At 52.5% G+C, this 12586-nt stretch overlaps 1 protein-coding gene across 1 annotated transcript in view; it reads right to left on the reverse strand.

Annotated features, from left to right (window-relative positions):
- BLTP2 (bridge-like lipid transfer protein family member 2) overlaps positions 1-12586 on the reverse strand; it is an 800213-nt gene that overhangs the window by 125398 nt on the left and 662229 nt on the right. The window contains exon 31 of the mRNA XM_085649125.1: positions 10972-11093. Within this exon, the coding sequence (XP_085505251.1) occupies positions 10972-11093 (122 nt within the window). The remainder of the gene's footprint in view (positions 1-10971; positions 11094-12586) is intronic.

Raw genomic sequence — 12586 nt, forward strand, 5'->3', positions numbered from 1 at the left:
GGTTGCCTGCTAGGTCACGCCTTATGGGTGGGACCCCGGAGGGGGGTGGTTACACCCCCTTCCCTTTGTCCAGTTTCGCGCCAGGACTGGGGCTGGAGTGCCCCAGCACCGGTTTGAACTGGACTATGCATGGGACAGCTTGTGTGCCCCAGGCAGTGTCTAGTTCCTTTCATCCCTCCCTGCCCCAATACACTAAGGCCTGTCTGGGGTGGTGCTAGCACCTCCCAAGGCAGGAAACCTATTGTCCAAGCCTCCCGTGCCGGGATCACTCCCAGCAGCAGGAGGTCAGACTTGTGTCGCGGCAGCAGCATCCATTTTGTGATGCTGGGGCTCTGGTTAACTTTAACCGGGTAAGTAGGTTTCAACATGTCTTAGAAGGGAGGGATAATATCCTCATCACCAGAAATGGGTTGGGGGTGTTAGACACCTTACACGACATGTTTTGATAAAGCCAAACCATAGTTACCATAACCGTTTAAGATTATAAGGCACTTTAAGAGTATATGGTAGGCTATATCATAGAACAGCTGTAAGGACATGGTTCCGAAAGCTGCAGACAGGCTCAGCTCATGCTAGAGCACTATCTCACATGTTACCAAGCACTCTGCCTCCAGGATTGTTAAGGCCTGCCATAGGAGGGTACACCTATGCCCTGGGTACCTAAGGTACACTGTACAGGGGCCAATAAGGTGATGCTATCCAATTGGGTTATGCACCTAAAGTACATAGTATTAATTTAGAGAGAGAACAGCAGAGCTGTGGGTCTGATTGGCAGGCCCACAGCCACATCTAAGTCGAAAAACAGTAAAGCAAAAGCAAAAAGTGGGGGTGAACATAGAAAGCAGACCCTACTCTCCCACACAGAAGTCAAATAAAGGACTCATGTAGTAGTTTAGACATGCTCACAGACCAATCTTAGGGCAGAACTACATTAAGAAGGCTAATAATAGACATGTAGCTAAACAGTGATGGAAGCCACTCAAATACAATGCATAAACAACAACAGAATAGACAAAGCATTCACTAGGTGTATTCAATGAAGACAGGCTGAGACTCATTGCCTTAACATTCCTATTTCGTATTTAGTATTAAGAACAGTAAAGCATTCACGGGGTCCCTTATGTGGTGGAGAAGGTAGAGACTGATGCGGAGGGCAGATAGGTGTACACAAAAGTCAGGTTGAACGGCTCATTACTGGCTCTGTTTACGCTCCTAATGTAGAACAGAACTCTTTGCTTTTTGGGTTAACCGAGGTCTTGGCCCCTGGAGTGGAATTCCCTGGTTGATAGGAGGTGACTTTAACTTGGTGTTGGATGTAGAACTAGATCAGTCGTTTCCACCCCTGACACGAACCGCAGCTGTGTTAAAATGCACAAGCGCTGACCGAATGGCTAATTCATTGGTCTTTGGCTGACATATGGCATACTATCAACTCAGACGCTCGCATCTACTCATTCTATTGCCCAATGCATGGCCTGCAAGTACAGCTGGACCTCATAGTGGGGGTCACCCAACCTGTTTCCTCTCATCAATGAGATCGAATAGCTAGGACGCATGCACTCTGATCCCAACCCCCAGCTCTTGCAATTCAAATGGAAGGCAGGCCTGGCACCTGTCCCCATGAACATGAAATACATGAAGCAATGAAGCGCCATTATGCATCACTCTACCTGGCACCTTCTAACAGTGGTGCTTAAAGACCAGGCATTTCATGCCTCCTTGGTGTTGCAATCATGGAATACTTTGAGGTAAACGACAGCTCCACAGGCAATGCGCTAGTAGAGTGGGACATCTTTAAAGTAACTACTAGGGGGCATTGTCTAGGGCTCACCTGGAATATTTGCAAGCAACTAAGCGAAGCACTTAGTAAAATAGAGCGCCAGCTGCTGCAATATGAGACCAGCACGGCTGCGGAAACAAAAGTCACACAGTGCTTAGACTAGTTGCGCGCTGAGCATGTAGATCTATTGGAGATGCTTAGATGCCACAATTATGTAGAACATTCTGCACGCACACATGCAACATCAGCTAAGGCAGGACTGATGCTTGCATGGCTCCTGCGCCAGGAACAGGCCCGCCAACCTGTATGCACTCTGTGAGACGAGGCACAGGTTATATATGCAACATGAAATACATGCAGCAATGACGCGCCATTATGCATCACTCTACCAGTCCTTGGAGCAATGCGACGAGCAGTGGCTAAGTGCCTTCCAAGACTCAGTAAGCCTGCCCAAGGCAAACCCTGAACAGCGTTAGACATTAAATGCTCCAATTTCCTCTGATAAAATTCGTGACGCGGTTGCGGCACGGGCAAAAGGAAAAACTCCCAGGCTAGATGGGCTCCCGGCCGAATATTATAAGGAGTATGCAGCAACATTGGTTCCGAGCCTGCACACCCTTTATACTATGGCACTGGCAGAGCTGAGACTTCCCTCGTCAATGCGCGAGTCTAGTGTCACTGCTGAAACCCGACAGGGATCCCACAGATCTGGACTTCTATAAATCACTAGCCCCCCTAAATGCTTCTAGCGAAGATCCTAGTGGACCGATTGGCACCAGTGGTCCCAACCCTCGTTCATGCGGATCAAAATGGGTATGTACCATCTCGAAGAACCTCTTCACGTATTCTGCGTCCCATTAGCCACATTCAGGATGTATATTATTAGACCTGGAAAAGGCCTTTGACTCCCTGGAATGAGACTTTCTATTCGCAGCCCTAGCTCGAAATGGCCTTGGTGACAAGTTCATCCGTATGGTTAGGCAGCTGTACAGTGAACTAACGGTACGAGTAAGAGCGGGCCCATATATATCTGAGCCAATTTTGGTAAGAAGAGGGACCTGGCAGGGCTGCCCGCTGTCCCTGCTCCTCTTCTTGTTAGCCATAGAGCCACTAACGGAGGCTATCCGTGCCAGAGCGGACTGGAGCATCCCACTAGGGGATGGCATGCACACGATCTCACTGTATGCCGACGACCTCCTGGTGTACATTAGAGATATCCGATCAATTTCTACGTGGCTAGCACACACTTTAGGAGGCTTCGCATACTTGTGGGGCTGAGAGTTAATGATGCAAAGTCATGTTTATATCCTTTCAATGAGACATGTCAGCACCCAGTGTATATACTTAATGGGGTGCGTGTGCAGTGGAAAGTTGACACCTTTCGTTACCTGGGTATATGACTATATAGGCAGCAGGCAGACCTGGTAGATGGCAGGCTGGGGAGAGCACACTGCCGTCCACTCTCAAATATCTTTCGAGGTGACGCTTCCACAGTCAGTATCAGGCGCGTTTGGCCCTCACAAAGATGATGATCCTTCCACGCTTCTTGTATTATTTTGCAAACCTACCTCTATACATTCCTCCGCCTCTTTATCTTACCCTCGAGAAGATAATCAGAGACTTTATATTGGGCAGTTCTTGACATCGGGTGGCGATAAAAAAAACTACTTGCCCACAGACCAGAGAGGCCTGGAGGCACCAAACATAGAGAACAAGTTACTTACCTTCGGTAACGATGTATCTGTAAGAAACATTAGTTAGTTAGATTCCTCACCTTAGAATATCCCCAGGCGTCAGACTGGATCCGAAAGATTTTTCGTCAGCAATACCCCTTGCGCGTCACTAGGCGTCGTCTGCGGCTCCGCGTCCGTCGTCGGCGTCGTGCGCCGGAATGACGTCGTCGGAGTACTTAGACGCCGCCCTCGCGCGCTGACGTCAGTTCTTGTACATAGCTTTCCGCGCCAGGAACGCAGAGCCATGCAAAGACCGACACTGGTGCCAAAAATAAAATCTAGGGGCCTGAAAAGGATAACCTTAACCCTAGATGTCAGTTCGCAGAACGGGGAGGATGGGTGGGTCGGTGAGGAATCTAACTAACTAATGTTTCTTACAGATACATCGTTACCGAAGGTAAGTAACTTGTTCATCTGAAAGAAACACGTTAGTTAGATTCCTCACCTTAGAATAGATACCCAAGCAATACCATCCCCGGTGGTGGGTCTGCGAACCAAGATCACACCAGAAAGTCCTGGAGGACAGAACGGCCAAAGAAGCCATCCCTCCGGACTTGGCTGTCAAGGCAATAATGCCTGGCAAACGTGTGTAGCGAAGCCCACGTCGCCGCCTGACAGATGTCCTGCAAAGGGACACCCCGTCCCAAAGCAGTAGTAGCCGCTGTGGCCCGAGTGGAGTGGGCGCGCAGCCCAACAGGAGGGTCCTTTTTTGCCAAGGAGTAACAAATTTTGATGCACAAAACGACCCACCGAGAGATGGTCCGTTTGTGCACCGCTTTCCCCTTCTTAGCACCCACGTATCCAACGAAAAGTTGGTCGTCCACCCGGAACTGCTTTGTGCGGTCCAGATAAAAGGAGAGCGCACGTTTTGGGTCCAGACGGTGGAGCCTCTCTTCCTCTTTGGAAGGATGCGGAGGCGGAAAGAAGGTGGGCAAGGTGACAGACTGCCCAAGATGAAATGGAGTCACCACTTTCGGAAGAAAGGAGGGACGAGGCCGAAGGACAACCTTGTCCGGATGAACAGACAGAAAAGGAGGCTTTGAAGATAAAGCCTGGAGCTCACTCACCCGTCTAGCCGAGGTGATGGCTACCAGAAAAGCAGTCTTAAGAGTCAGAAGACGAAGAGGACAATTGTGAAGAGGCTCGAAGGGAGCGCACATCAGGAATGTCAAGACAAGATTCAAGTCCCACTGAGGCATTACAAAAGGGACAGGAGGGAACATGTGAGTAATGCCTTTTAGAAAGCGTGTAACTACAGGGGACTTGAAAAGAGAAGGCTGATCAGGAAGCCGCAAGAAGGCAGAGATGGCAGCAAGATAACCTCTCAGAGTGCCCAGGGCAGAGCCCTGCCGGGCCAAAGAAAGAAGAAAGAGGAGAACCTCAGAAAGAGGGGCGGAAAGGGGATCCACAGCCTTTGCTGTGCACCATGCCACAAATTTGTTCCACCGGCAGGCGTATACCGTCTTTGTGGAGGGACGCCTGGCTGCCAGAATGATATCACAGACTTCAGGAGGCAAGTCCAATGGCATCAACTGCCGCCGCTCAATCTCCACGCATGGAGGTGGAGGCTGGACAGGTTCGGGTGGAGGACCGTCCCCTGCTGCTGCGACAGAAGATCCTCCCGCAGGGGCAGACGTATCGGAGGATCGGTCAGCATACTGAGTAGCTCGGGATACCAGTACCTTCGTGCCCAATCCGGAGCCACCAAGATAACTTGGGCCCGGTCGTGCCTGATCTTCTTCAGCACTCTGGGCAGAAGTGGTATAGGCGGAAAGGCGTACAACAGACCGCAACTCCACTCGTGACGAAAAGCGTCGCCGAGCGAGTGCCGCCTTGGAAATTCCAACGCGCAGAACTGCTGACATTGCGCGTTCTCTTCGGTGGCGAATAGATCTAACCAAGGCTCTCCCCACTGCTGAAAGAGACCTTGCGCCACTTCGGAGTTCAGACGCCATTCGTGATCCATCATGCACCGGCGGCTGAGTTCGTCTGCTCTGGCGTTCAGAGAGCCCGCCAGATGTTGAACCACCAGGGTGACGCCCTAGTGTTCCAGCCATGTCCAGAGGCGCAGAGCCTCCTGACAAAGGGTCCACGACCCCACCCCGCCCTGTTTGTTGCAATACCGCATGGCGGTGGTGTTGTCCGTGAACACCTGCACGACACTTCCCCTGACAGAGGGAAGGAAGGCTTTCAGTGCAAGTTGGATCGCTCTCAACTCCAACAAGTTGATGTGGAGACGAGACTCCGCCGGAGACCAGAGGCCTCTGATCTCCGCCTCTCCCATATGGCCACCCCATCCCAGGAGGGACGCATCCGTCACGACGACATGCTCCGGTTGGGGAAGGGAGAGGCTCTTGCCCTTGACCCAATCGCGGTCCGTGAGCCACCACTGCAACTGCTGTGCAGTGCCCTCCGAGATCAAGACATGGTCGGACAGGTTGCCGTGATTCTGGGCCCACTGAAACTTCAGGTCCCACTGCAGAGCCCGCATGCGCCGTCTGGCGTGATGCACTAGTAGGATGCAGGAGGCCATCAGCCCCAGAAGCCGCAACACTAGCCTGACCGAGACCCAGGATAGAGGCCGAAAGATGGGAATCAGGGCCTGTATATCCCGGACCCAATGTTCCGGTGGATGGACCCGGAACTGCGCCGAATCGAGAACCGCTCCGATGAAGAGGAGCTTTTGAGAGGGGCTCAGGTGTGACTTCGGCACGTTGATGGAAAATCCCAGCAAATGCAGGAGATCCGCCGTAGTCTGGAGGTGGGAGACGACTGCCTGGGGCGAGCCCGCCTTCAACAACCAGTCGTCGAGATAGGGGAAGACTGGAACCCCTGATCTGCGCAGATGAGCTGCGACCACCGCCATCACTTTCGTGAACACCCGAGGGGCACTGGTGAGGCCGAAGGGGAGCACGGTAAACTGAAAGTGCTCTGGGCCCACCGTGAACCGCAGGTAACGCCGGTGGGCCGGCAGGACAGGGATGTGGAAATATGCGTCCTGCAAGTCCAACGCTACCATCCAGTCTCCGGGGTCTAGGGCAGCTAGAACCTGAGCCAAAGTTAACATCTTGAACCTTTCCTTCCGGAGGAAGGTATTGACGTTCCGGAGGTCCAAGATAGGGCGTAGGCCCCCTTTGCCCTTCTTGGGAACCAGAAAGTAGTGGGAATAACAACCACGACCTACTTCTGGGCTCGGAACGCGCTCGACGGCCCCCTTGGCCAAGAGGGCCGAAACTTCCTCGTGGAGAAGATTCAAATGATCCCCCGAGATACGGTGGTGCTGCGGTGGCATGGCCGGAGGGGTCGTCTCGAAGGGGAGGGAGTAGCCCTTTCGGACGATTTGCAGCACCCACCTGTCCGATGTGATGGACCGCCAGTGGAGCAGGTGATGGCGAACTCTGCCTCCCACTGGCGTGGAATGGGCCTGAAAGCTCGGACTAGGAAGGCTTTGAGGCGGATGCTGCCGGGGTGGATGTGGGCTGACCTCGTCGTCCTCCAGAACCGCCTCGGCGGAAACCACGTCCGCGACCGCACGCAGGTTGGTTCTGCGGCTGGTGGCTAGGCGCACGTGAGGAGGCACCCCTTCCTTGGCCACGAAAGGGGCGAAAGGCGGAAGTTTGCGACCGCGGGGCCGAGAGGCCCAAGGACTTGGCCGTAGCCCGGGAGTCCTTAAAGCGATTCAGCGCACTGTCCGCTTTCTCGCCAAAAAGGCGAGTGCCATCAAAGGGCATGTCCATGAGAGTGCTCTGGACATCGCCCGAAAATGACGTGGACCGCAGCCAGGCGTGACGTCTAAGCGCCACGGAGGTAGAAATCGCCCTACCCAGCGAGTCCGTGGTGTCAAGCCCACATCGTATAGCATGTCGCGCGGCATCCCTACCATCGGCCAGAGCCTGGGTAAGTCCGGACACAGGGGCAGCGCGTCCTCCACCGCATCCCACAGAGAGTGGGAATAACGGTGCAAGAGACAAGCGGTGTTCAAAGACCGCAGGCCCAAACTAAGGGAGGAGAACAGCTTCTTGCCAAACTGCTCTAGTCTCTTGGAATCCCGGTCCGGCGGGGCGGTCGGGAAAGAGGATTGGGAGGTGGAGGCCTGGATAACCAGGCTCTCAGGGGTAGGGTGTTGGGACAGAAAACTGGGGTCGCCCGGAGCAGGGCGGTGGCGCCTGGCGACGTTCCTGTCCACAGGAGGAACTGTGGAGGGCTTGGACCAGGTGCCCTGTAGAACGTCAGTGAGGGCCTCATTGAATGGCAGCAGAGGCTCAGTGGAGCTTGCTGCAGACTGAAGCACCTCAGTGAGGACGTTCGTCCTCACAGCCACGGCAGGTAGCTCGAGCCCAAGGGCTGCGGCCGCCTTGCGCAGCACCACGGCGAAAGCAGCACCTTCCTCCGAAGCCACAGTCGGAGGAGAGATGAATCCAGTGTCTGGAGAGGTATCCAGGCCACTGGCCTCCCCCAGTTCATCTGCCCAGTCCTGGGACAGTTGGGCCTGAGCGGCCATAGGATCCTCGGATCCCTCCCAGTTGTCCCCATCCTCCGACTCCTGGTGTAGAGGAGAAAGTAACGGAGCCGGGCGGTAGACATAATGTGTCTCTAGCAGCGCCGATAGCGGCGTCCATCGACGTACCGCGCTGGGCCCGGAGTGGGACTGAACCGGGGCTCGACGTCGAACGGAGTCGACGTCGGGGGTGGTACCGGTGTCGACGCCGGCGGAGGAGGCGTGACGAGGTTGACCGGCGTCGACGGGGACTCAAGAACGGGTCCCACGGGCGCTTGCGGCGTCGAGGCCGGAGCCGTCAACGGCGCCGGGGCCGGAGCCACCGGCAGGCAAGGCAGCCCAGTCGGGTCCGCGGGGCCCGAAGGCGCACCAGCGGGCGCCGACGGCGGAGCCAGCTTCCTCATGGCCGAGAGGAAGGCACTGACTTCCGCCGGCGTCGCGTCAGTCCCAGGGACCGGAGGGTATGGGGACGTGCGCGGCGCCTGCGGCTCCGCCGGAGCCGCGGGGGTGGAACCACCCTGACCCTCGGCCGAGTCGCGCGACCGGCGAGGGGAGTCCGAAGAGCGGTGTCGCATCTTGGACTTCTTGGAATGCTTCGACTTACCCGAAGACTTGGATCCCGACGACCGATGGTGACGTCGGCTGCGGCTCCGCGACCGATCCTTGGACCTCCTCCTGGGCCGGGATCGAGAGGCGCGCGGAGCCGAGTGGCGAATCTCGAGAAGCTTACGGGACCGCTCCCGTCTAGCCTTCGAGGTCAGGGCCTTGCAGTCCGAGCACGACGCCGCGTCGTGATCGAGGCCCAAGCAATAAAGGCACCGGCGGTGATGGTCCGTAACCGACATCAAGCGGGTACAGTCCGTACAGGCTTTGAAACCAGGCATCCTACCGGCACCGGAGTCGAGACAGGATCAAAAAGGATCAAAAAGTTAGTCAAAAATTGACTAAAGGGGTAGCTCTCCCGGATCTGCGCTTACTGGCGCGGAAAAAAGAAGAACTGACGTCAGCGCGCGAGGGCGGCGTCTAAGTACTCCGACGACGTCATTCCGGCGCACGACGCCGACGACGGACGTGGAGCCGCAGACGACGCCTAGCGACGCGCAAGGGGTATTGCTGACGAAAAATCTTCCGGATCCAGTCTGACGCCTGGGGATATTCTAAGGTGAGGAATCTAACTAACGTGTTTCTTTGAGATACAGTATTACTTAGCAGCACAATTGCAGTAGGTAGCAAAGTGGCTGGCTCTGTGACACAGCGACCACACAACCGCCCTGGACCTTAACTGCCCTGACTAGGCTGTTTCACCCTTGCGTGAAGGCGAAACCACCAGAGTCACTCCTGCTTAATGTGGCATACAGATGTTATCACAGGAGCCTGTATATCAAACAGGAGTGTGACGCCATATGTGCCTGTTTTACCATTGGAAGGCACACCTAGGGGATCCATCATAACTACAGCAGTCGAGCTATGTGGCTGACCAGGAATCCCCCAACAAATCTCACCATCCAATACTTGCATATAATGGGGCGAGGTGGGCATCTCACACAGTGGTTTGCTGCTTCCCTGAGACAACACACTGCAATCACATTGGCGCCACGGAGACTTCACTGGGAGCGGGATCTGAGCCGCCCACTCACAGACCCCTAATGGGCCTCGGTGCCAGAGGGTCCTGTGCATATCCCCAGGAATGCGCGCCTTTGCCAGATACCGTTTTGCATTATGCAGAGGGCATACCTCACTCCTGCTAAAATGCTCAGTACTTTAGCTGTGTTGACGCCGCCTGCCCCCACTGCCACCTTATAGACGCCGACCTACTGCCCATGTTGTGGAAGTGCCCCAGCTTACAGGGATACTGGAGGGAGCTAGAGAGCACCCTTTCCCAATACACAGATCGGACCCTTCCATTTGAGTGGAAGACCTATATTCTGCACCTCTACCGTAGAAGCCAAAAACATAAAGTGACATCTCGTTTCCTAGCTCTAGGAATTGCAGCGGCTAAAAGGTGATCACCAGGAGATAAAAGGCCTCTGAGTGCCCTTATATATGGAGGCGTTCCATGCTGATCTGAGCTAAAGCAGACTGTGTTGCACTACGCTGAGAGGACACACTGGGTATTCGCAAGACACCACTTGCTACAAGCTGAGATGCGATATTGGTTGAGCTGCAACACATACACAGAACTGACATAGATGCACTGCCCTCGGCTGACAATAATGCCTCGGAACACACACTGAAGGGGAAGCGTAGGCACTGACAGGGAATTGGTTCTGAGTTAATGGCTGGTGGACACGGTCACGCAATACCTAACGCTAACCTAAGGGCACACACCAGACTCCCCTTACCAAAGACAGCAAAGGGGACACCTCAATCAAGGGAACCAGGAAGAGCTCCAGTTTATCACACAATCACCGGTTATATTTTATGTTGTTCCGTTTCATTATTACCAGCCTCCCCTGTTAAGAGACCACTAAGCGGTAGGCAATTACAGGGTCGACACACATTAGGTACTGAGGATCTCCAGCTGACATCGATGGTCGGTGTGTGATAAACACACGCACATAGCAGAAGCAAGTGAGCATTGCCGATAGAGACATGGATCCGTCCTATTTGCAGCTGTGTCGTTGTATACTCTCCATTAATGAACCAAACGGCTGACACAAAAAAAGTGATTTATACTATGTATGTCTGTATTGTAAATTAAAACTTAATAAAATAGATTAAAACAAAAAAGAATGGTAAAGCATTCACCAGAGCAATCCCACAGAGAACACACTTCTATGTGCGCCCAGGTCAGAGTGCTTCAAAGGCAGATCCCAAGATGCAGAGAGCCACTGGATGCCAAGGCCTGAGGCCTTTGTTGGCTGACGCGAGAAGACAGTAAATGGTGAGATTTGATCTCCCCCTCCCCCCCACATCCCTCTGCGTTTACACCTTTTCACCTCTCCATCACAGAGTATTACCGGATAAGGATGTTCAGCTCTTCGCTCTTTTGCTGCATGTCTGCCTTCTCCTGGCTCAGCTGGGCCTGCAGTTTCTGATGTATGTCATGCAGGGTATCATTCTTGCTTTCATCCTGCAGAGACTGAGAGAACACTCCTTTATTTCAGTGGACATGCATGTGCTCACTCCAAAACCATAATGCGACTTGCTAGCACTAAAGGAGGGCCAAAGAGCAAGCCTATAAACCCACACCTAAAATAAGAGAGAGAGATTATCACCTAAAATGGCAGCCCAAATAAGAAACCAACTACCTTCACCCTTACACTCAGAGAAAGTTACTTATTTGGTGGTTTGAGTCTCTATTAAATAGATCCTTTAGGCAAATATGAGACCAGGAAGAGCTCTGTATGGATGTGAATACCATAATATCAGTAGATACTGTAAGTCAACCAATAAAGTTCATAACATGGGCTGCATGTGGTTTCAGTGCTGAAGTAGGAAGGTATGTAGGGCAATACTTAGGTGCACTGGCATAGTAAAGTGGAAGTCTTAATGCTTTATACAGCACAAGACGCTGCAGGGCTTTAAAGATATGTATGTGAGAATACTACTACTAGGGGAGCAGAGGATACTTCAAGTCAAGAGTGGGTGCAATGGCAGGACTACGGACTATATTGAGAGAGAAGGGTGTGCTAGAAGTCAGAATGAATGTGTACAGGCAAGGCTGGGCAGGGGTTATAGCACATGAATAGGATAGGGTGCTGCAGGCTAGGATGAGTGAGTGCAGTTAGGCCTTGGTATGGATTACACTACTTTAACACAATGAGATGGTGCAGGTCAGAAATGAGTATAATGGCACAGCAAGAGGGGTGCAATTCATAACTGAGGTGTACCGGCAGTGTTGCATGGAAGGGTAAGCACTGGTAGTGCATGTTAAGTTTGAACTACATTGACCGACTTGTGCAGGGTAAACAATGAGAATGTAATCGATCTTCCTAATCATTTGAAGTACATAGTTCAAATCTCTTAGTAAACTCTTTATCAGCTATGCAACTCTCATGTGAGGAGTAACCAGATCGGACTCTCCCAGCTACAAACTAATGGCAGAGGAAAAAGAGGAGGATTTCCACCAATTGTTTACTTGGTGAGCTAACTTCACTTTCCAAGTGTTACAACAGGAGTTATTACATCTCAAGCAGCATATTTGGAGTCTTTATATTGACAGTAACTTTTACTACATTAACATTACTAGTTGTTACTTCGCATGAAAGCAATAACAAACCTTAAATGCACTTTACCTGTAATTAATCAAATACACTAACATACATATATAATGGCGGCAAGCCAATAAAAAAATAAGTAACTGACATCCTGGGTCCGTGTTTGGAGAAGAATCTGGCAGTACGCGGAGTGCAGATATATATATATATATATATATATATATATATATATATATATATATATATAACCTACTGGCGGTCGCCAGTAGGTAGTTATAGTTAGGACCGTGTTTCCATAGGAAATCTCAAAATTCTATTTTGAATAACTTTGGCGCCGGTTGACGAATCCTCGTGAAATGTTCAAAACTAATGGGGCGCTCCGCTCAGCTCCTACCGTGAAAGTTTCGGGGGGATT

Source organism: Triturus cristatus, chromosome 3_2, assembly GCF_964204655.1.
Source record: "Triturus cristatus chromosome 3_2, aTriCri1.1, whole genome shotgun sequence".
Lineage (NCBI taxonomy): Eukaryota > Metazoa > Chordata > Amphibia > Caudata > Salamandridae > Triturus > Triturus cristatus.